The sequence below is a fragment of the Gymnoscopelus braueri genome (assembly GCF_963280865.1).
Source record: "Gymnoscopelus braueri genome assembly, chromosome: 4".
Classification (NCBI taxonomy): domain Eukaryota; kingdom Metazoa; phylum Chordata; class Actinopteri; order Myctophiformes; family Myctophidae; genus Gymnoscopelus; species Gymnoscopelus braueri.
In genome coordinates, this window is record NC_137605.1 from 11,748,892 (window position 1) to 11,774,260 (window position 25,369).

The following is a 25,369-nucleotide window of genomic DNA, read 5'->3' on the forward strand; positions in this document are numbered from 1 at the left end:
TTGTAGATGTTGGAATTGTTTTTAATTGATGAAAAAACATGTTTTAAACTTTTTTAAATCTTTTAGATTTGTTTTCAAATTTTATTTTTTAATGTAGGAGATATAGATATTTACTCGTGACCCATAAACATTGGTCCGCGACCCAAAGATGGGTCCCGACCCATGTTTGGGAAACAGTGGGAGCCGCTAGACGGATTTATAGAGACAAATCAGGGCTTGAGTCTGTGTCTCTGTCGCCTAGCAACGCGACGCTGCAACGCCCCCTAACAACATCAGCTGGCCTGCTGCTGGGAGCACAGAGACAAGTAGCAGGAGACTCTAGACTAGAGTTATGAAAGGCCCCACAACTGTCCTATTTGACACAGAAACATTGCTGTTTTGTTGCTGAAAATAACTATATACTGATAATGTCCGACTCAGAGGAGGCCGTGCCATGCTTTGTGGAGGACCCCAGGGTGAGGTTTATTGGGGGTAAAGTGTGTGTGTTGTTGGGACTGAGGCTCCAGACATGGGAGCAGAGCCTCACATCACAGCAGGAGGTTCAGACTGTGATCACAGACTTCTTAGAGAGACAGAACATCATATTCTTCACCCTGTCTTCAGACGGCTCTCTGGATGCTCACCTAGAGGTAAGAATACATTATAAGCTTTCCTTAATGAACGCGTCAACATGTGACAACATACACATGCTTGCAAAACGTGCCACTGATTAGTCCAGTGGTTCCCCAAACTGGGGGGTTGAGACCCCCAGGGGTGGTCCCCAAATGATTTTGAGGGGGTCCACAGATGATTAGCTTAATGTGTAACATTGTTTTCTCACTCAACAGTGAACAAACCAACATACTGTATAAGTGTAAACAAAGTATCTGCACATTTATAAAGTGACAATTTAATGACTTTTAAGACCTTTTTAATACCAAATTGGCCAAATTGTCAAATATTACGTATGAAAGAGGCAAACGTGAAAATAGCCGATCTACAAGCTCTCAAACTAAATATAATAAGAAGGGTGTTGTATTTTAGGTTGTATTATTCATTTGGCCTGTATGTTTTAGTTGGTTATTTGTTTGATCATTGTTTGTGATACATGGAAAAGTGTTGTGTATGAAGTCCATAATATGGGCTGGGCTTCCTTGGAAGCATGACACTTTAATAATGCGTACAATTCAAAGTGCTTGTCAGGGTAGGGGACGGGGGGACGGGATCCCCAGTTCTGTCAGGGTGGGGGGGGGGGGGAGATTCCCAGTTCAAATGAGATTTCTTTTGAGGGGACGTTTAAATTTGGAACCCTTGGATTAGGCTAGCTTTGGCATTACTCAGTGTATTCTCGTTATTGCTTGAGCCTGCCAGACTGATGCCAAACCTGAATCCTCTGAAGTAAAAGCAACTGTCAACTTATTTCAACTTTTAGGTTCCATCTGCTCCTCCTCTACTCAAGCACGTCTACCTCCTGAAGAAAAGGAGAGGCGTTCCACTCGACTCTGACAACTGCAGGGAACTGGTGACTTTTGGCTCGTTGTCTCAGTCAGCAATGCAACAGCTGTCAAACACCGTAGAACAGGTAAATATATCACTTTACAACCTGTCATCCATCTAGTAATGTAATAAAGGCTACAACATGTGTGCTAATTTGTCCTGTAAAACATGTTGTTGTCAGTAATTGTTATGTGTTCAACACCTTGCAGTGATGGAAGAAGTAAGCAATGATGTTTTACTCAAGTAGAGTACCAAAAGTAAAATTAACTTTAGAAGTCATTATGCAGAATGTCCCATTTCATGTTTGTTTTTTTGAGTAGTCAATATTTTTTACCCCCTTTTCGAACCCACAACCTCCGTGGTGGTGGGCAGCGCCACCCGAGCTCCCATCATTAAAAAAAAAAAAAGTCAAAATCTTCTACAAGCTTACAGCGCATTTCTGGCTAATCGTTGTCAGCTTGTAGATTGGCTTTTTTTCTCGAATAGACAAGGTTTGAAATACGGCTTAATTAGTTAAATAGTATATTTTGTAATTGAAATCTACAAAGTAACTTGTCATCAACGTTTTAAAGCATTTGTAGTGGAGCAAAACGTTAAATATTTGCCTTTGAGATGTAGTGAAGTAGAAATATAAAGTATTTAAAAATGGACATACTCATTTAAACTAAAAGTACCTAAAAAAATGCACTTAAATTCAGTACTTGAGTAAATGTACATGTTCCACCACTGCCAACCTGTCATCCATCTACTGTAATATACAACATGTGTCTTAATTTGTCCTGTAAAGAATAATTGCTGACCATTGTCAGTAATGTTTATGTGTCACTCAGCCTTCATGATTACTGCACAAACTATGTCTAATTTCTCTTCCGATTAAGGTGTGTGTGCCGCTGCTGTCAACCAAGACCAACCACGTGACGTGGCCCAACCTGATGTGCGAGGACATCAGCCGCCACGCAGAGAAGATGAGGAACAAGACGTCCGTGGTCAGAGGACAGTGTCTGGGACGCACTGTCCTCCCTGTCCCCCCGGGGACATGTGACATCCACAGTTATTACCGTACCATGCAACTGTAAGGAACAACTATAGTTCTTACTGTACCATGCAACTGTAAGGAACAACTATAGTTATTACTGTACCATGCAACTGTAAGGAACAACTCTCACCTTCAAGGTGTCTGTGATACCGCATTGGCCGCTGCAGTTCATTGGAGCGACCTGTATCGCGGCCACCATATTAGAGGGGTCACACTTCCTGACTCCTGGCCAATCACAGCGCATCTTTTCCGTGACTTGGCAGAATCTAGTTGTATAAAAATACACCAGGATATTTTTATACAACTAGATTCTGACAAGTCCCGGAAAAGATGCCATGGCCAGGTTTGATTTGCCCCCTCTAACATGGCATCCGCGATACAGACGCCCCAGAGTCGGAGGAGACGTCTACCTTTATGTCTATGGGCATATTAGCCTATGCACAGCAGCCATATTGGAAAGAAATTGGGCCTCTTCCTTACTTCCTTCAAAACCGCCATAAAAGAGCACCTGTCTGCAATTTGCAACTGGTCGTAGACAAGTCTTCTAAGCTTGACACCAGAAATGACCCCCCCCCCCCCCCCCCAAATGTTTTCTGTACATACCGGTACATACCGCTGAAGTTTATGTCTTGTTGTTGTCTACGATTATAATCTGTACAACTCTTGGATGCTTTACCAATACATAAAGATTTGATTTATACCCAAGTCCGCTTTCTCAGTGACTTTGTACTGTGTTTCCTATGAGGTGTGACGGCTATGACAGGACACTGATCCACACCATCGAGTCCCTGGGCATCACCTGGACCCACCTGATCCACAAGGTTCTGAAGGAAGATTCATCAGAGCTGCTCCGAACCGGCAGCAACCCGGGACCCTACGCGGAGCTGGACTTCTGGTCGTCCAGGAAAAGCAACATCGAGAACATCTACCAACAGGCAACGCTCACTATTATTCCTTGATTAACAGTAACACCATGTTTGAGTTTGATGATACTTTTGTTCTTCTGAATGGTAATGTTTTGCTACCTATACATTCTCTGCTTCAGAGTCCCATGGTTCAGATGTTCTACTGAATGCTAATGTTTTGCTACCTAACGTTTTCAGCTTCAGAGTCCCATAGTTCAGAAGAAGTTCTACTGAATGCTAATGTTTTGCTACCTATATGTTCTCAGTTTCAGAGACCCATAGTTCAGAAGATGTTCTACTGAATGCTAATGTTTTGCTACCCGTATATTCTCAGCTTCAGAGTCCCATAGTTCAGAAGATGGTGAAGATCCTGGAGGTGGTGGAGAGCAGCTATCACCCAACTATCACCACTCTGATTGTCAACGTGTTTGATGGTAAGACAATGTTGGTGTCTGATTCAAACAAAGTCACTGGCTTTGTACATCAGTTGATGTGTTATTTAAATGTACAATTTGTACAGCAGCAGCATTATCAAGAGGACATCATTTTGTTTATAATTGCATGGTGAATTTGTATGGAATTGAAAGAGAGGTTCAGGTTTTGGGTGCAGTGTCGCGTGCCGAAAATAGGTCTCTCAAACCAGACAAGTCTTCCACCATCTTGGAATGCTACATAGAGTCTGTAACTACACATACTGAAAGCCACAAATGGAAGCTGTCATCCGTTTGTCATTTCCGTTCAGGACATATATATCTAAAAATAATTTCAAATATATTTTGGAATTTCCATTTTTGCTAACCACCATGCTAGACAGCTTGGTGGTTAGCTACAAAACTACAAAAGCAAAACGGAAGTTATGAGGAAGGAAAGACATCCGCTTTACAATCTGCGCATTTTCAACAGTACTGTCTCAAGAGACTACTGTGGCCATAACATGCCTCACTATTCACCCCCAGCGCTACAAGAAGCCCGGGACATTGAGCTCCACCTGCGGCCGCTGCGTGCACATCTGTCTCAGCTGGAGAAGGAAGAGTTTCCACGTAGGGAGGCCTTCGTCCCGGCTCTGTTCCACATGGTGTCTCTGGTGTGGACGCGCTGCCCGGCGTACCGGACGCCAGCACGCATCGTGGTGCTGCTGCAGGAACTGTGCAACCTTCTCATCCAACAGGTTGGGTCTGTTCTGCTGCTTGGCATCTCTGCTTTCCTTTGTTTATTCAGGGAAGCTCATTGAGATCAAGCTCTCTTTTTCAAGCACTCCCTGAGAACAGCATATACAACACATACACAAGTGAAGAACAATAATAAACATTTGAATCACAATACAACATCACAGATGCAAATAAACATAGTGTTACATGAAACAGGTGCAGTCACTATGTAGTGTGTCCTCAAGGAGCACCCTAAATGTCTGTATTGAGACCAATCACACCAGTTTCAGAGAGTCCTGAAGTTTTTCCATTTGTGTGGAGCATAATAACTGAAAGCAGTCTTTCCTTGTTCACTGCTCTTACGTGGACTGGTATATCTACAGTAATGTGTGTCAGTGAACGTGTTGAATGTCCATGTCCTATGTGGTTCATAGTGTCACAGTGTGTACTTGGTGAGGACCCAGATGAAGCAAGGCAGGTCAAGTCCAGTAATAATTCATTAGACGCTAAACCTTTTAGTTACCTTGTTGTAATATTTTTGAATTACTTAATATTATTAACAGTTCGCTTTCAATGTCTCTCTGAGCATCAGATGACTTTGAAAAACCATGGTTCTCTCCAGGCTTCAGAGTACCTGTGTGCAGAGCAGATACTCAAGGACGACGTAGAGGAAGGTCTGGAGAGGCTGAGGAACGTGGTGAGAGTCTTCAGGCGGTTCAGGGACACGTTCCACACATACAGGAGGAAGAACCCGGCCAACAGCCAGGCTCCCTGCTGGGACTTCCAGTCCTCGCTGGTTTTCACACGTTTCGACCGCTTCCTCGGTCGTGTTCTACACATACAGGTGAGGTCGTCCCTTCAGCCGGACGAGTGGCTTTTTAATTGAAGATTTGTCTGTAAAGGGCCGTTCATACCAAACACGATAATTATAATGATAACTATAACTGTATCGTTCACCATTGTCTTTGTTATAGTTGTAGTGTGAACTCTGCCATCCACTTGACCTTTTTATTTTTAAAACTGTGTCTTTTCAGTAATACTGTAGTTATAGCCCTTGGTGCTTCCTGGAAATATGTATCTTCTTAGCAATTATTCTACTGATTATCTTTCCCATTAATAGACAATTGAGAAGCGTGTTTTTCAACAACAACAACATAATTATCATATATCAATTAATTTATACAAAATTTTTTTCTTCATTCAATTTCATAATTAACAAAATCGATTAATTAACCAGTACCACTTAAGCCCTATATCAAACTTAGCCGCACAACAGTTTTGCACAAAAAATGCAAAAATGTCTATGTTTTGTTCTTAGGACTTGTTTGAGACCATGCTGGACTTCCAGAGGTTGGAGAAGCTGGAGTTTGGAGGACTGAAAGGCAGAGTGTTCAGCCAGCAGGCCGCTCACATGTTCACTGAGTTTACACAGCTCTGTCAAGTCTTTAAGGAAAGAGAATACAACCCACTGGATGACCAGATTCAGGTAATATTTCTATAACGTTGCTGTATCGGTCAGAAACCTCTTTATCTCCATATTTTAACGTTTTGAGTTTTTTTTCGTAAATTAACGCCCCGACTTGATCATACTACAGTGTCACACAAAAAGCATACAAAGTAGCAGACCCACAGGCTTGAAAAACACGGTATGTAGCGACACTTTCCGAGCTTGTAGATCTGCTACTTTTGCCATTTATTTATTTGAATCCTGAAAAGTAGCAGTTTTGGACATATGAGGTTTCCCACCCGACAGAGACGATAAGAATATACTTTAAAATGCTTTAACCACTTGAAGAACCATTTTTTTGGCAAACATATTATTATAGAGCTCTGGGGGACTCCGGTCAACTAAGTATAGGGTTTTAAGTTAACTTGCTTTAATTCAGGATGAGGATGGCATAATATCGAGGTATAGTATCGTTATCCTCTTATCTCATACTTTTTGTATTTTTTCGTAAGGACTGCCATGGACTAAGTACATTTACTTGAGTAAATGTACTCAGTTACTTTCCACCACTGGTTAACAGTGTGTTGGTCAGTGTAGTGGACAGCTGTAATTCATTGTGATGGACACACAGAGATAAGACCGCTTCAGTGACATGATGAACGGTGTGTGATGATGACCAGGCCATGTCAGGACGGGTGTTAGTGCTCATAAAAGCTGCCCAGCATAGTAACAACACTGCTTATACTAACAAACCAATCCTACAACACATCACCGATGTGCGCCATTCTTATCATCAAAACAAATAATGTCTTGAACGGAAACGATTGTCGGGGAGCGATTGTTGTGGATTCATGTATTTGCATTCATATATTGTGTTAACAACAACTTTAAAGGGATCGTTCACCCCCCAAAATGTTTTTTTCTATCAATTAGTCACCCCATTGAGACTTGAATTCATGGATATTTTAGTTTTTGTCACATTCCTATGCCAATATTCCGGTAGGAGACACAAAGAGTCTCCTTTGTGTCTCCTACCGGAACCGCTGCCTACCGGTCCGCTGGTCATCAAATTATTGGCTTGGGAATGCAAAAAAATATATATCTTTTTTTTGGGGTGACCTAGCCCTTTAAACCTGGCGTCCCGTTTTTGGGTCGTCATTATAGGCAAACATTTTCAGAAATTCTCAAAACTTCACACATGCGTATGAATGTCAGGGCTGCAGCTACATCGGCTAACTGAACTGTTATTCAATACTGATGAATTCATGGTTTTTGTTGAAAGGATTTTGAAAAAGACTATACAGACTTCAAAGTGAAGCTTGAGGACTTTGAGCGCCGCCTTGCCTCTGTTCTCTGCCTGGCGTTTAAGGACTGCTGCAGCTTGGAATCAGCCTTTAAGGTGAGTGAGAGTTTGAAACCCACACTCTGCTCCCAGTGTCAACACCCAACCTGCCGCCCCCACAAACACTTCACAAACACACACATTAACATGAACCCATTCAATCCGGAACGCATCTGTGTCATTTGGCTGTGTCCGATGTCTTTGGCAATTCAACAATAGCAGATCTACAAGCTCATAGCGTGGCACGAGTGCGACGCTATGAGCTTGATAGATCTGCTATTTATTACATTTTTTTCTTGAAAATCTTTGAATATATATGTTTTTTAAAGTGAACATTTTTAACTCAAATGGTTTTTACTTCTGGGGATTCTACAAATGTCTTCTAAATCATAACAGTTAAACAAAACAAAAAAAATCTAACTTTTTCCATGTGAAGGACCACCCAAAATTATACCCCCCCCCCCCATTTTAAAATATTTTGTTCCAGGGACCCCCACCAGAAACAAAGATTTTAGTTACAAATGGTCGCTTCAAAAATAATATATTCAAAGATTTGCACACATTTTCACAATTTATTTCCCAAATAGCTAAAATCATCTGACACCGACACAGCTAAGACACATGTAACATGAGTTATACTACATAGTTGTGCGTGGGTGTCACGCACCCTCCCCCAAAAAAAGCAGATCTACAAGCTCACAAGACTCCTCTGTCAACTCAGGAAAGGGAAGAAGAATAGAGATAGAACAAGGCCAACAGGTCAGACATTCAAATATTACTGATATGTGTATAGTATATGCAAGCAGGTAAGCACGCAACCAAATATCAATCAGGCTTCAGCAAGGCCACCTACAGTATGTGAGAATGAAGCTGCACTGATGTTAATAAATAGATCATGTGACCCTGAACTGACTCTGTATTCTCTAGCTGTTGGTTATCTCTGGACCCTTCCTGGAGAGAAGACACATCAAGCAGATCTTCAGTCCCAACTACCTGGTTCTGCAGCAGTACTTCAGGGAAGAGCTGGAGAGATGTAAACTCCTTTATAAGTCTCAGCTGCACCAGGTACTGTATTACAGAGATGTAAACTCCTTAATAAGTCTCAGCTGCACCAGGTACTGTATTACAAACAGTGGTGGAAAAGGTACTCCAATATTTTACTTAAGTAAAAATAGCAATACCACAATGTAGAATACTCTGTTACAAGTAAAAGACCTGTGTTCAAAATGTTACTAAAAGTACAAAAGTATTGGCATCAAAATATACTTAAAGTACCAAAAGTAAAAGTATCTAAATGTTTGAAAATAGCTGATCTACAAGCTCACAACGCGCCGCGACGCGTTGTGAGAGATACATTGTTGTGAGAGATACATTGTTGTGAGAGATACATTGTTGATACATTGTTGTGAGAGATACATTGTTGTGAGAGATACATTGTTGATACATTGTTGTGAGAGATACATTGTTGTGAGAGATACATTGTTGTGAGAGATACATTGTTGATACATTGTTGTGAGAAAACAATGTATCAAGTGCTCGGATCCAATACAAAATATGTTGTTTGTTTTTTTAACTTGATACATTGTTTTTTGTCCCTGTCTCAAATAAATCGAATATGAATTTTTATATCCGAATATAATTTTCTATGTGCTCTACCAAGTGAGCAACCAGGGTGCCTTTGTTTATTAACACTTTTGCCACGGGATCTGTTGTTGTGGTCGCGGTATCTTAGCCCGGACGGATGGTGGGTGGAAATATGCCGGCATGGACTATAGGAAGCATTATTCTAAAGTGAACTAATTCTGTTTTTCTTCTTCTTGTTGACAGGCGGACATGGGGTTGACTAGAAACATGCCGCGCACATCAGGAGCCCTGAAGTGGGCGAAGACGCTGAGAGAACGAATTCAGACTCCGTGGGAGAACCTCAGATTTCTCTTTGACACGTTGGTGCAAATTTCTTCTCTCTTGACATGACGGTATTATCAAAAGATCAAATACAATGGTTTGGATAAGCTTGGATCCAATGACACTTTCTTCACTCGTACACCTACGTCAGTGTTTGTTTGACCCCCAGTTTGATATGCATTTTATTTCTGGGATCCCAATCTGTTACCAACCTCAAAGTGTTAATTTAATTCTAAATGGAACTTTTGTAACTCAGGAACCAAACTGACCCTTACGGGTCTGTAACTCTAACTACTGTATTTAGCTGTGGGACACCCTCGAACCCACTCAAGGACCCCTGGGGGTCCCTGGACCTTACATTGAGAACCATTGGCCTATGTCAGTGTTTCTTAATCCAATCCAGTCTCATGATAATTCAATAAATAATACAGACATTTGGAAGCAAACTGTCAAACACTTAGATAAACAACAAACCAAACCTGACAGGTCTTTGATCTATCAGGTCTGGGGCATTAACTCTTTGACTGCGGACGACGCGATAACGCGTCAAGTGCTACTTTGTCCAGTTGGCCGTCGACGCGCTCGACGCGCTGGACGCGCGTTCATTGTTTAATCTCTGATTGCGCTATGCTGCTTAATATTCAATGTTATTCTCGAGTTCCACTTACTTCACGGACATCTGCATCCGGTTTCATGACCTGGATTCCGTTTCCGGTTTTTGATTCTTTTCCCCAGTCATTTTCGTCCAAAATAGGTAAATAAACGGTCTTTCACACGGTATGACGGACAAACGGACAGTTTCTCTTCTATAATCTATGGTCTGGGTGACGATCAGTCATCGCCGTCGTGTATCACGACGGCATTTTGGCGATCAAAACAATCTGGGACGACGTCACTTCCGTTTTCATGTTTTTCCTTGTCTAATCTACCAAGAAGGCTGAGAGAGACCCAACGACTTGATCAAGCAGTCATGTGCTGCACTCTAGTGGCGGATTTGTGCTGGGTCTTTACATTATGTCCCCTTAAATTATTTTCATGAGAAAAATTCAAAATATAAAAATAAAAAAACACGAAAATTGCTGGCACTGGGGGAGTACTTTATGAAAATACTCTGGCAGTCAAAGAGTTAAAGGAATAGTTCACCCCAAAAAAAAAAAATCTATCGATTAGTCACCCCATGGAGACTTGAATTCATGGATATGTTTTAGTTTTTGTTGCATTCCTAAGCCAATAATTTGATGACCAGCGAACCAGTAGGCAGCGGTTCCGATAGGAGACACAAATGAGACTCTTTGTGTCTCCTACCAGAACCGCTGCCGGTCATCAAATTATCGGCTTAGGAACGCGACAAAAACTAAAGAAATATCCATGAATTCAAGTCTCCATGGGGTGACCGATTTCATTTTGGGGGTGAACTATCCCTTTATTAACGTGCTAATAGTTTTTTGTGCGTTTCTTTTTTTATGTTCAGGTCCGTGGAGGGTGTGGACATGGGGCAGGAGAACCACATGTACATGGAGGGTGTGGACATGGGGCAGGAGAACCACATGTACATGGACACATTGACCCTCTTGGACCGCTATGAGGTGGACGCCTGCACTGACTGGCGTCAGGGCCTGGAGCAGGTGTGTCACTTCAACCTGGACCAGCCTCTCCTCTCCAGAAACACCTCGTCTGGCCTCATCTCTGTCAACTTCAACCCAGAGGTAGTAATGTTTCCATGACACTGACAGTCATTATTATACCACACTTCATCCCTATACCTGGTGTGAAGGTCTAAAGGAGAAAACATTTAGATTTCTGTGTGTTTATACGGCCATGCCTTCTCCTATATCTCAGCTTATCGCGGTATTGAGAGACGTCAAATACATCCAGGCTCTGGACCAGACCAACATCCCGGCTGCCGCCATGGAGGTGTTCCAGAACCGAGAGATGTTCATGAAGGTAGGCAGTAGGCACTGCAGTGTTGATTTCCACAGCAAATTTAGATTTCCGTTTTTTTTTTTTGAATAAAATTCCATTTAGTCATATTTTCGTCATCTGAAATGTTTTAGTTTTTGTCTAGTTTAACCCATTGAGACCTGAAGCCGATTCTACATGTTTCTATATCAGTGGTGCTCAATCTTTTTCATGTCAAGGACCCCAAAATTATATGTATTTGACCATGGACCCCCATCAAAATATTTAGTTCCAGGGACCCCCCAGAAGCAAAGATTTGAGTTAAAAATGTTCGCTTTGAAAATATATATATTGAAAGATTTGCACACATTTTCACAAATTTTCAAAAATAGCAGATCTACAAGCTCGTAGCGCGGCACTCGGTGCTATGAGCTTGTATGTCTGCTATTCTTGAATAGCCCAAAGTGTAAAATAATGCTTTTTTAGCTCAAATCTAAAAATGACACAGTTCCAGATGGGTGAAGTCGACTAAATATCATAAGATTATAGTCGACTAAATCTACTGTTGATTTAGTCAGAGGAGCAAGTTACAGCCGGGTCTTTCGCGGGGTCGCTACAATATATATGTTTGTTTGTTGTTCCTCCAGTATGTGAGCAGTCTCCAGCTCCTTGTCCGGTGGTACAACAAGGTGAAACAGACCATGCTGGAAGTGGAGCTTCCTCTCATCAGAGCAGAGCTGGACGCCATCGATCAGCATCTGACCCGGGCGGAGAGCAGCCTGACGTGGCAGGACCCGGACTGCTGGAGCTTCATCACCACCACCAAGCAGCAGGTCCACAGCGTGGAGCGAGGCCTCCAGAGAACCAAGGACAACTGCCAAGCTCTGCAGGCTCTGATGAAGGCCTGGAGCAAGCAGAGCGTCTTCTGTAGGAGGGACAACAAGAAAGGCACGCTCATAATGCTGGACGACAGGGCTGACCGCGTCAACAAGTGGTACGGCTTCATACAGAAGGATGGACACCACATCCACAAGCTGGTACAGGTATGTATATACAGTATGTATGGATGCTCCTGAGATTTATTTAACGTGTATGTGTGATGCGCCTGTTTTGTAATATCATAAAACAAGAGCAACACTTTTTTGGTGCCATAGGGTTTAGCCTTTCCTCCCTGTGCTTTATTCTTGACAAAAAAAAATGTCCTCAGCTAAACTTTGCCATCTTTAATTCGGGGGTGTTTTTAGTGCCACAACCCAGTGCTCAATTAAATTTAGTTTTTCCAAAGATGTTCAAAAATCGCTGATCTACAAGCTCACAGCACATCGTGTTGCGATGCATTTTGAGCTTGTAGATTGGCTACTGTATTTGTGAATTTCCTATTTTTAAAACATTAATCAATTAATCAATCAAAGTTTTTGATTGATTAGACTTTATTTTGTACTTTTGAACAAAATATCTGTGAAAATATAGGTAATCTGCAGTCTAGATAGAACTCTCCAAAATAAGGATGGCATCAGTCTGACTCCGTTTGGGCTCTATTGAGATTTGCACTTGCTTTGCGCAGCTCATCACGTCTAATATATAACGTTGCATTTAACGGTGCATGAATTAGGGGTGTTGAAAAAAATCAATGCATGTAAGAATCGCAAATTCTTATTATAAACAATTAAACATCGATTCACAAGAGCTGACGCTCGTCGACACTCATTAAGTTCCTTGCATCAAAGCAATTATGTTGTGTTTCTGCATCAAATAGAACTACATCTAATCTAAGATTCCATCAAAGCCAAGAATTTTTACACAACCCTCTGGTATTATATATTTGTTTGTTTCGCTGTCGGAAATAACTAGGCTACACTTGGTTGTTAAAGTCTAGATGAAAACAATATAATAATTTGGATTAAACTGATTGGGAATAACTTCTTAATCAAATCGTGACCCCAAGAATCGGAATTGAATCGAGAATCGTTTTGATTTGAAAAAAAATCAAATTTTATCCCCCCACGGGTATGGTCTATGAGATGAATTTCGCCATGTGTTCGTATGTCCATCAGGAGAACATGTCCCTTTTCCGCACCGACCTCACCTCAGAGGAATGGCGCTCCTACCTGGAGTACGTGGACGACATGGTGGTGGAGGGTCTCTTCAGAGCCATCAGCCATTCTCTGGAGTTCTTCATGGAGAACATGGAGTCATCAGGCCTGATGTGCCAGACTCCGCTGTTTGAGGCCCAGCTGCTGCTGCACGGCTCGGCCATGAGCTTCCTCCCCTCGCTGGAGCGGGACGCAGGGGACGGCCTCTATGAGCTGGTGGAGGGACTGGTAGGAGATGTCTTCAAGACGTCCACCAAGGTGGACCGCGTGGCTGCCCACCTGCACTTGGAAACCTACCAGGTATTTTATTTATTTTTAACCGATTAAAACCGGGAACGCATCTGTGTTATAACCACTTAAATCATTATTTTATACTTTGGGCTATTCAAAAATAGCAGATATACAAGCTCATAGTGCGGCACATAGTGCCGCACTATGATTTTGTAGATCTGCTATTTTTGAAAAATCGTGAAAATGTGTGCAAATCTTTGAATATATATATTTTTAAAGCAAAATGTTTTAACTCAAATCTTTGCTTCTGGGGGGGGGGTCCCTGGAACAACACATTTTCAGATGGGGTCGGCGGCCAAATACATGTTGGGTGGTCCTTGACATGAAAAAGTTTGAGCACATTTGAAGACATTTTGTAGAGTCGGAACCTCAGGCCTTAATGGGTTAATTGTTATTATTTTTCAAGCTTTTCTTGCCTATATTGATAGTTGACGATGCAGAAAGACAGGAAACAGAGAGTAACTTGTTGTTGCAAAGGTCTGCCGGGCTCAGGAAACAAACCTGGGACTCACTGTCAGGCATCAGAGCATTGTCACCGCACGGTTGCCTTAACCAGCTCTTCCAAGCCGGTGTCATTTAAATGTCTCCACTCTGGCTATGGGAGACTCAGACTATACTCTACACCAGTGGTTCTCAAACATTTTCATGTCAAGGACCCCCCAAATCGACATGCATTTAGTCGCGGACCCCCATCTGAAAGCGTTTTGTGCAGATGTACAAGCTCGCTAGCGCTGCACAAAGTGACGCACTGTGAGCTTGAATATCTTCTTTTTTTTAATGTATAAAATATGGATACAGTTAAAACTAGAAAATGTGCTCCTCGGAGCACAAGTCTCCGCCAGCAGACCCGTGCTATTCTAATCAAATGAAATCAAATGAAATCAAATGAAATCACTTACGAAATCACTTATGAAATGATCAACTTCTACTTCTTGTGATCTGTAGCGTCTCTTCTTACTGGTGTTATGTGCTTGTTGATGTTGTCTTTCATTACTTGAATACTGTGACCAGTGCCTTCTTTTCCTTTCGATGTTCCTTACAGACTCTTGTACTTTTTCTTCCAGAGATTGTAGCAATCTTTGCTGTGTCATGTTGTCAGCATTTGTGGCTCGTCTTCGTTTTTTGTCATTTAGGGATTCTTTGTCTCTGTTTAATTTAATTATTTCTCTGTTTCTTAGCTTTGGCCTTCTGCGCCTTTGCTTCTTCATCAGGTTTCAGATGCTCATTTGCTGCTTCTTCAGTTTGCATAATGGGAGTTAGTTTCATTGTGTGATCTCAGCCTCTCCTGTCTAAGCTATTTATATATTTATATTATATATTGTGATGTCACGTGAAACTGACCAATGTTAGGTGTTCTCAGAGGGACACACACACACGCACGGACGGGTGATTTGTACTGGAAGGTACTGTTCCAATCAAGACTGATTGATCCTGTCTTACCTCACTTCAAAAACATAAATGGATTTTTGAAGTGACACACCTATTTATAGGATTTTATTTCGTCATGCGTCCCTCTAGCCAATCAAAGGCATTGGTGTCAACATATTGACATGTGTCACGTGGAGCTTGACCAATGTTAGCTTGGCTAGGAGGGAGGTGAACACACAGCGGGACGAAGCGAAAACATACTCTCCGGCGGAGACAATGAGTGTGATACTGTATTAACACATTTTGCTGGGGACCCCCCCCCCCCCAGCAGAATGTTGACCCCAGAGTATGGAGAAACCATAGGGTTCTTGTGGTTAATGGTTTTAAACATGATTGATTCCAGGATGAGATGGAGGACATGCTGGACCTGTTGGACCTGAGGCAGGAGGTGATGGAGCACGTGGAGAACGTCCTGAGCAAAGCGCTGGAGTACCAGACGACCTTCTCCTGCTACACCCACCTGTGGATGGAGGACAGGGCGGAGGTCCTGAGACAGTTCCTCCTGTATGGACAGGTTCTGAGCACCGAGGAGATGGAGGAGGCCCTCGAACCCCATGCCTTCCCAGAAGCCCCTCCTACAATCCACCAGTTCAAAGAACAGGTGAAATAGGAGATGTACACTGAAGTGTTATGGTTATATAGATAGATTACTATGGTTCTACAGATAGATTACTATGATGGTTCTACAGATAGATTACTATGATGGTTCTACAGATAGATTACTATGATGGTTCTGCAGATAGATTACTATGGGCAGATGTACTCTATGGTTCTACAGATAGATTACTATGAGGAGATGTACTCTATAGATAGATTACTATGGGCAGATGTACTCTATGGTTCTAAAGATAGATTACTATGAGGAGATGTACTCTATGGTTCTACAGATATATTACTATGAGGAGATGTACTCTATGGTTCTACAGATAGATTACTATGAGGAGATGTACTCTATGGTTCTACAGATAGATTACTATGAGGAGATGTACTCTATGGTTCTACAGATATATTACTATGAGGAGATGTACTCTATGGTTCTACAGATAGATTACTATGAGGAGATGTACTCGGAGGTGTCCAGGCTGCAGGACTGCAGGGTGTTTGATGGCTGGTTCAGAGTGGACATCAAGACCTTCAAGCTCAGTCTCCTCAACATCATCAAGCGGTGGAGCTGGCTGTTCAAGGAGCATCTGATGACATACGTCACTGACAGGTACTGTATGGTTCTTCTGATGACATACGTCACTGACAGGTACCGTATGCTTCTTCTCTGATGACATACGTCACTGACAGGTACCGTATGCTTCTTGTCTGCATGGCTTTCACCAGAGCCCGACCAGCGTTGCCATGTCCGCTTATTATAAGCGACTTTGGGCTTGTTTTTCTGTAAAGACGCTTGTAAAATACTAGTAGTTGCGGGTTGCGTTTTTTTGGGCTTGTTTCTAAACTGTAGTTGCTTATTTGGGCCTGCTTCCTAAATGTAGTTTAAACCAGTGGTTCTCAAACATTTTCATGTCAAGGACCCCCAAATTAATATGTAATTGTCCGCGTATCCCCATCTGAAAACATTTTGTGTCAGGGACCCCCGTACCAGATTTGTGTTGTTAAAATGTTTCAAAAATATTTACAATGTGTCACATTTTTTTTAAATAGCAGATCTACAAACTCACATCGCATCGTGAAGCTTGTAGATCGGCTATTTTCAAATAATCGATGTATAGGTTTAAAGTGCTCGTGTTATTCGCTTATTTTGGGCTTGTTTTCATAGACCTGGTTGCTTATTTCTCTCGAAAGATCTGGCAAGGCTGGGCCCGACCCATTGCAGATTTTTGGGTCCGACGTGTTCCCACCTAATATTTTGAACAATATCTTGTTGATTCTAATCAATTTGAAAAAAAAATAAACTTTGTCCGAATTTGATTATAGTTTATATCTGATAACATTTAACTTATAAATGTATACAAATGAACACAAATAACTTTTTTATTTAACCACTTATTCAGCCTTATTTCAATATTTTTCAAAAATAACCCATTTAAGCTCACAAGGTGTTGCTATTTTCTTTTATCATTTTTTTTAACGTTATCCAAAAAATGCATAATTGCCAACACCGATGTGGTCAGCATCGGGCTCTAGTTTTTACTACACGTAGCACCCGATTTCCTTCACCTGTTCCCACGGTAACGCATGATTCTCCTTTCATTCCCCCAAAAAGCCTGGATGGTTTGGAGGAGTTTGTTGGCTCCACGGTGGAGGGGCTGCGCCGGCCCGTGTCTAAAGGGGACCACCGTGGCCTGGTGGAGGTCATGGGTCACCTGCTGGCCGTCAGAGACCGCCAGACGTCCACGGACGTGATGTTTGAGCCCCTCAGCGCCACGCTGACCCTGCTGGAGAGATACGGAGAGAGAATACCAGAGCATGTTTACTCCCAGCTGGAGGTGAGGACGATGAACCGGACTCTCTCTTTTCCCCAGGTGTTTCGCCCAGGGCGTGGTTTTGAGGTTAGGTTAGAGCAGTGGTTCTCAAACAGTGGGTCGGTACCCATTTGTGGTCGACTCGGTAAATATCCTTTTTTTTCACTTCTTATTTAAAAACATTATTCAAAAAGTCTCCATGAATTCAATGCTTCATGGGTTGTGTAATTGATAGAAAATAAGTAATTTTTTGGATGAACTACTCCTTTTCACAGTAAAGGTCCTTACACTCCCTGAGTGTTTGTTTAGTGTGATTAAAGCTGCACTTAGTAACTTTGTTTTTAATGAATACAATGTCATTTTGTCCAATCTGTATGGCAGAGTATGTCAATACAATATAACTGGTTCATTTGGGCTGGTTGTATTTAGTCTCCCTGCTCTTCTATTGAGACATTTAGATCGTGTCAAAGGTCACGTCTCACCAAGACACAGGATCTGACACGAATTTTGACCTGATGGTCAAGATTCAATTTATCCCCTGAGCAAGCAGGCAGGCTCTATTAGCTCAATGGTAAAAATGTCGGCACTTGCGCAGGAAACCTGGTTCAAATCTGGGTTAGAAGAGGAACGTTACATAGTGCAGCTTTAATTAAGGACGCAATTTATTTTTGTAACGCGTCTTTCACTGCTAATAAAAGCATCAACCTATATATGAATGGCATCATCAAATGAATAGCTTGATGAGAAATATTCGCAGTTGCATTTTCAGTCATGCTCCTAGTGTGTAAGGACCGTGACAATATAAAAAAGTATTTCTGTCATTATAGGACCTACCGGAAAAATGGAGTGCGGCTAAGAAACTGGCGCTGGCAGTGAGGCACGACGTGGCTCCCATGCAAAACACAGAAGTCATGGTTCTAAGAAGACAGTGCATGGCGTTTGAGGTAACTTTTTTCCCTCTACTGGGAGCTAGGGATGTCACGATTACAAATTGAAGTTGACGATTCATTGTCACACTAATAATTGCGATTAACGATTTAATTGTGTTTTTTTTGGCATTGAACATTGGAACATTATGAATAAAAAATGTAATTTCTGTTTGCCTTTTAGGCTTTGTAATCAAAAGTTGCACAGGGCAGATAAGACAAATATACAAAGAAATTATTTAGACATATTTAATCATTTTATACTTAAAAAATAAAGAGCAGAAATCGCCGATCTACAAGCTTACAATGCGTCACAAAGTGACGCATTGTAAGCTTGTTGATCTGCTATTTCTGCTCTTTTTGGAAAATGTATAATTTTTGTTTACATGGAAACGATTATGACGATTATGCAAAATAATTGTGATTAGGTGATTATATGTAATAATTGTGACAGGCCTACTGGGAGCTAAGACACAGTGGACGTATTGTTGTTCAGCACCTGTAAATGTTTGTTAGGATGTGCGTGCTTCCCTTTGGACTCTTTTGTGATGTGCAATTGTGATGTACGATATTGCATTACTCTTGTGCGTTTAATTCAACCCCATATCTGTCACCCTGCAGGTGAAACAAAGTGAATTCAGGGAGAAGTTCAGACGCGAGGCTCCCTTCAGTTACACCGCTGTGCATCCCTACCTCAGCCTGGAGAGAGTACGTGTTTACCCAATGCTTTGTCATTGATCTCACAGTCATTTTCGGTCATTTTATTTTGAAGTTTCAGTCTGAAAAGGAGGAGGTGTTGTATAGTAGCATTGTGGATGTGCTGTCTGTATCCTCTATAGGCTGAGAGGGAGATCCTGTGTCTGGAGGAGGAGGTGTCGGAGCTGCAGGAGTCCACCAACCTGTTCGAGGTCTCCATCCCAGACTACAGAGACGTCAAACTCTGCCGACGAGAGGTCGTCATCCTCAAGGAACTGTGGGACCTGGTCACATATGTGCATGTGAGCGCTATTATGCCAAAATATAGTTCACATTATTATGTTTTTTTTCTTCTTTATATGTAAAAAAATATTTTGTGTATACCGGTTTTGTATATATTATACTGTATGGGAGCCTGGGAACACAGTTATTGTGGTTGTTTTGACCAGTGGTTCTCAAACTTTTTCATGTCAAGGACCCCCAAATTGACACTTATTAGCCTGCGGACCCCCATTTGAAAAGATATGCCAGGGACCCCCATAAGAGAAGATTTTTACGGCTCTAGCAGTGATTCTCAACCATTTTGATTTCAAGGACCCCCAGTTTAACCCGCATTAGGCTACGGACCCCCATTTAATAGCATGTCTATCTCTGGCAACCCAATTTATATTGTCAAATCAATGTTAATTTAACTCTGAGAGTGTACAAATGTACACTCTCAGAGTTACAGACCCACAAGGGTCAATTTGGTTCCAAATTATCCATAATTTAGCTGGGCCCCTGGGGAATCCCTGGAACTCCCTCAAGGACCCCTGGGGGTCCCCGGAAACAACTTTGAGAACCAATGGTTTTGACCACACATTTCTTGGCCTTTTATTTATTTTTGAAGCATTCTGCATTGCCTCCGTTGCATGTGCTGTACATCACATTTAGGCAGAAACCTAGTACTGTCTGTACCTCCATATTTAAGCTTTTTTAGTTTTTAGTTTTCTTAAACTACGTCCTTTTTTTTATACTTTGTCGTATGACAATGTCGTGCTAGAGTAGTGGAAATAGCCAATCTACAAGCTCAAAACTTGTGAGCTTGTAGATCAGCTGTTTTTGATAGTAGTTGATCTTGTGGACAGTAGTGAAGCCTATAAAGACGAGGCCCAAAAACAGAGGTCAGGTTGAAGTCTGAGATTGTGATTAAATAACTACATTGAATCGATGGAACACAGGTTCTTGTTTTTTTAGTTGTCGGACATACAGTACAAGGTTTCCAGCCATCAGCGACAATGTCCACAATGACCTGTTTGCTCATCTCTATCTGTGGACACTGTCATTCATTCAGTGCATTCACTGCAGCCTCTAAATGTCCTCATTACACACACACACACACACACACACACACACACACACACACACACACACACACACATTCACCTTGCCCCGTGTGTCTTTATCTGTGCAGAGCAGTGTGGAGCTCTGGACAATGACCAAATGGAGGCTCATCAACGTGAGCCAGATGGACGCAGAGCTGAGGCGCTTTGCCAAGGTGAGCTCACACTGCTGCTGCATCACACCACCATGCATCTCTCCTTTAGGGCCATAGCAGATCTACAAGCTCATAGCGCGGCACTCGGTGCTACACCATGAATTTTAACTTTTTGTTTGTTTTTGGTCTCCCCTACCTCTCTTCTATCCCCCCAAATACCCCAGTTTGAACACTCAGGCTTTCACAGCAAATCTGGGGTTTTCTGTAAATTGGTCTCAAAACAGGCCAAACTGATTTGCACCCTGACGTGACGTCACGTCAGGGTACAATACCTCCCGTTTTTCAGTAAAAAAAATAAAATAATCTTTTACATGTTTTTTGTTTTTTTTTACTTTTTCCACACAGAACCAGGAGATAACATGCATACAAACTGGCTCAATAGTGCCCCGTGCCAAACAGGACAATGTGGTATTGCAGGTGAAAGTGCTTTATAAGCCAGAGAGAAGTTAGTTGGAATGAGTATATCTGAGGCTTGATTTAGGCTCAAACCTTTTGAAAAACATAAACAATATGATATTAAATATATATATATATTTTTTTAAATTCATGGTGTAGATCCTTTAATAAATGTTAAAAGAATATTCAAAGAATATTTGTTTATTTGGTTATGAGTTCCATATTACTTTAATCCTAATGTATGTTTTTCATATTGATTGAAAATGTCAAAAACAGGGGTAATCGGCGATGCCAACAACCTGACATCGGTCCAGCTCTCATCTCCCCTGCTGTCTTGTGTCACGTGCAGCGTTGCTGTTGGGAACGGACGACAGTTAATTGCGTTTACCTTCCCTCTGTTTGTGTAGGACATGAGGAAGCTTGACAAGGAGGCGCGCACGTGGGACGTGTACGGTGGTTTAGACCTGTATGTGAAGAACCTGCTGACCTCACTGCGGGCCGTCAGCGAACTGCAGAACCTGGCAATACGACAGCGCCACTGGGTGCAGCTAATTAGAACCACTAAGGTGATTATTAAACACATGGTGATTAACCACTAAGGTGATTAAACACATGGTGATTAACCACTAAGGTGATTAAACACGGTCTAGGCAGTGGTGGAAAAAGTACTCACATTTTTTATTTGAGTAAAAGTATCAATACCTTAATGTAGAAATTTACAAGTAAAAGGCCTGTGTTCAAAATTTTACTTGAGTAAAAGTACAAAAGTATTGGCATCAAAATATATTTAAAAGTACCAAAAGTAGAAGTACTAAAATGTTTGAAAATAGCCGATCTACAAGCTCACAACGGAGCTTGAAGATCGGCTATTTTCAAATAGCCTAGGTATAAAATAGGGCTACAGTGGTTAATGTATGTTTTATAATATAATAATTTATATCTGCAAAGTAACTAGTAACTAAAGTATTCAAATAATTGTAGTGAAGTAAAAGTACAATATTTGCCTCTGAGATGTATTGGAGTAGAAGTAGAAGTACAGTACTTACTTTACACCACTGAACACATGGACCCCAACACCCCGACTCTGGGCATGTCATACATTCATAATAGGCGAAGATCAGCTATTTTTGGCAAAGAGATTTGGTGTAGAGGGAAAAAAGGAGGGGACCAAGAAAAGACCCCTGGGGGACCCCGGTCAGTGAAGTATATAGTGTTTAAGAGGTTAAAGGTGCTGTAAGACAGTGATATTTTAGTTTTTAGTTTAAATTTATAGATCTTTGATGGTAATCATTGCTACAGTATAGAGTGTGTGTTCAGTAACAGCGGTCTCCATATCTCTCCAGTTCTTTAGTAAACACAACAATACATTTTCAGGTGGGTTACCAATTGTATCCAATCAGGAGAGAGAGATGTATCAGCTTGTATAGTGCTCCAGTTCCTTTTGTTTTGTTTTGTTTCAGCACTATATCTATGCGTGCCATAGAGTTATAATATATCTATGCTCTTCAGTGAGATATGTGTCTGGGCACATGGAGAGTCTGTCAGACACTGGCTGCAGACAGGAGGCATACATTTAACTTTTAAAAGTTAATCTGTGTAACTTAAGTAAATATTGTTTACTGTCGCCATTTTTTTCTTCAGGTATTTAACGATGTGGACTGCTTGCCACTGGCCAGGTTTCTGGGAATATTTTCCTCCCGGACAAACATTCCGAGTTAGATTTAGTTTTCTGCCTCTAAGACAAATGATGCGTAGTATACCTGTGAGGTGTGAGTGGGATTGAAATGTTGTGTAGCCTAAGCAAAGCCAATCGATATTTAAAAGACAATGGTATCCCCGCTGGGTGGGGGAGAAGGTGTTGGGATGTGTGGAGCCCAAAGAGGAGACAGTGGCCAATGAAATTGCAGGGAAAAAATGTCAATTTGATCCGCTTGTGTGGTAGGTCGACTTTATGCCGTCACGCGAGTGACGTGTTAAACACTCTCAACGGCGAGTGGTGAACTGGTGAACTCAGAATCAGAATCAGTTTTTATTGTCACATCACAGGTTTACAAGGTAAAAAAGTGGGTGAAATTCATTTTAGTGCAGCTTAAAAAACAACACCACAGCAGCCGTAAACGATGAACTGGCATGAACGATGGCATGAAACAGGGCGGCAACAGCGTTGCCTCTCAATGTACATGAACAACAAACATGACCATGAACACCATGGCGCGAACTGGTGACCTGGTGAGTTTTCTGTCATGAGAGTCTGGCACCTCGTGTGGTGAGCTTTGCTCCTTCTTCCCCTGTAGGTGGACTTCACCATGACGGATAGCACCACCTTGCAGGACCTCCTGGCTCTGCAGCTGCATCTGTATGAAGAGGAAGTTCGCAACGTGGTGGATAAGGCTGTGAAGGAGATGGCCATAGAGAAGGTTCTACTGGAGATTCCTCTATGGATTCACATTCATTCTGCGGCTGCGTATTTAGTAGAGGAACGTTTCAAGCCACCAGGATCTTCCTCAGACTTCTCAGAAGTTTGATTGATTGATTTTTATTTGATGATATAAAAAGAGCACAAAAGCACTTTCCGACATGTCATAGCATCACCGAGGATAAAAACACAATAAAGCTTATTTCCATTGTGGTCCTCCTCACAAAACAGACACTAAACAGCATAACAAACAAGTCTTATAAATGTGCAGTCAATGCATTTAACCTATTTTAAATAAAGTGCTATGTACCTACACCACTTACTGTAATAAAGTTTATCATATAAAGTTTGTGTACCAATTACCAAACAGGTCTATTAAAGTGCATATTATGGAATTTATCAACCATTATGGGTAACAAGCAGAGCAGGGCAAAGGGAACGTATACAATTTGACTAAAAGAAAATTAACTAGAAAAAATTAAAGTCTGAGGAAGAACTTGGTGGCTTGAAACCTTCCTCTAATAAATATCTGCAAACAGGAGTATTTTTTTTGTGTGCAGATTTTATATTTTGTTAACATGACAAACTTTTGATGCAGTACCCAGCCTAGTAGGTGTGGGATGTGTGTGTGTCTTCTACACTGTTCCTCAAACGCTACTACTAGCATGTTATTTAAAACGGTCGTTCTCAAACCTTTTCATGTCAAGGACCCCCGAAATTATATGTATTTGGCCACGGACCCCCATCTCAAAATATTTTGTTCCAGGGACCCCCCCAGAAGAAAAGATTTGAGTAAAAAATGTTGGCTTTAAAAATATATATATTGTAAAGATTTGTGCAAATTTTCACGATTTTTGTATTAGCCAAAGTATACAATAATGGTTAAAGTGGTTAAAATGATTGTGACGCTAACTTATTTAGCTGGGGACCCCCTGGTACCCCGCCAAGGACCCCTGGGGGTCCCCGGACCCCACTTTGAGAACCAATGATTTAAAACACATATTGGTCAGATGCAGTCTTGCAGAAGTGTTATTGTATCTGTTTAGAAGGGCAGAGAGTTTGCTAATGCTTGTCTGCATCGTCTGTTTGATCCAGTGGTTTCTCTTTGAAGCATCTGAGAGGATAATGTACTAGAAAAATGATTAATCTGAGAGCCAGCAGGCCTGTAGGATGTCAACATATTTCGTAACAAGGTCTAAGAGCTGAGGGTTTTACACCAAGGGATGCAAATGGCAAAAGTACTGACATCAAACCCAGGGCCCTGTCGATTATATGAACATAGAGCTTCATAAAACCTCAATTTACACTTGGAGTATAGATTATTATCGCTGTGTCAGCAGTGCTTTGACTACCGTTTCATTTCAGGTTATAATGGAGATCAGTCAAACATGGGCAGCCATGGAGTTCTCCTATGAAGACCACGTCCAAACCTCTCTGCCTCTTCTCAGATGTGATGAGGATCTTATCGAGACACTTGAGGATCACCAGGTACATTTCTTTTAGCTACATTTAAGATATTTTCTTTCTTTTTTTTTTACCTGTGTGATTGATTAGAGATTTTCACGGGTCCACCCGAACCAAACATACCCAATACCCAAAACGGTACCCGAGACCCAATAGGGTTTGGGTCCTTGTGTGAAAAAAGACATATTTAGCCTATATAGACATATTTAGGCTAAATATGTCTTTTTTTACACAATAAAAAAGGTCCCGTGGTCTTTGATGGCTAGATGTGAATTATTGGGGTCTAGAAGAGCTACTGTAAATAATAATAAAGAAATCGGCAGGTTATTGTGTAAAAAAAGACATATTTAGCCACCTGCCCGAATGCCCCCGCCCACTGTAATTTTTTTTTGAAAATTGCTAAAACTATAGAAAGCAGTAAATGAAAAAAAAATTAACACATTTTTATTTACTTTAATTACAAGCTAAAACATAAACCAATTGGTTGTAAAAAGTTTTCCTTTAAGCCCTATATTGTTCTTGTACAATGAATAGCAGATCTAACAGCTCA

At 41.5% G+C, this 25,369-nt stretch overlaps 1 protein-coding gene across 1 annotated transcript in view; it reads left to right on the forward strand.

Annotated features, from left to right (window-relative positions):
* Window positions 1-407: 407 nt before the first annotated feature.
* Window positions 408-25,369, forward strand: part of LOC308083427 (dynein axonemal heavy chain 11) — a gene marked incomplete at both ends in the record, with an annotated part of 121,990 nt that continues 97,028 nt past the window's right edge. Inside the window, 25 exons of the mRNA XM_080425742.1 lie at window positions 408-629; window positions 1,412-1,561; window positions 2,355-2,548; window positions 3,258-3,447; window positions 3,752-3,851; window positions 4,374-4,585; window positions 5,188-5,409; window positions 5,884-6,051; window positions 7,295-7,411; window positions 8,282-8,419; window positions 9,182-9,301; window positions 10,759-10,965; window positions 11,099-11,203; window positions 11,806-12,201; window positions 13,213-13,551; window positions 15,314-15,571; window positions 16,014-16,183; window positions 17,186-17,408; window positions 18,212-18,328; window positions 18,932-19,018; window positions 19,150-19,308; window positions 20,460-20,543; window positions 21,347-21,505; window positions 23,234-23,356; window positions 24,721-24,843. Coding sequence (XP_080281868.1) covers window positions 408-629; window positions 1,412-1,561; window positions 2,355-2,548; window positions 3,258-3,447; window positions 3,752-3,851; window positions 4,374-4,585; window positions 5,188-5,409; window positions 5,884-6,051; window positions 7,295-7,411; window positions 8,282-8,419; window positions 9,182-9,301; window positions 10,759-10,965; window positions 11,099-11,203; window positions 11,806-12,201; window positions 13,213-13,551; window positions 15,314-15,571; window positions 16,014-16,183; window positions 17,186-17,408; window positions 18,212-18,328; window positions 18,932-19,018; window positions 19,150-19,308; window positions 20,460-20,543; window positions 21,347-21,505; window positions 23,234-23,356; window positions 24,721-24,843 — 4,383 coding nt within the window. The remainder of the gene's footprint in view (window positions 630-1,411; window positions 1,562-2,354; window positions 2,549-3,257; window positions 3,448-3,751; window positions 3,852-4,373; window positions 4,586-5,187; window positions 5,410-5,883; window positions 6,052-7,294; window positions 7,412-8,281; window positions 8,420-9,181; window positions 9,302-10,758; window positions 10,966-11,098; window positions 11,204-11,805; window positions 12,202-13,212; window positions 13,552-15,313; window positions 15,572-16,013; window positions 16,184-17,185; window positions 17,409-18,211; window positions 18,329-18,931; window positions 19,019-19,149; window positions 19,309-20,459; window positions 20,544-21,346; window positions 21,506-23,233; window positions 23,357-24,720; window positions 24,844-25,369) is intronic.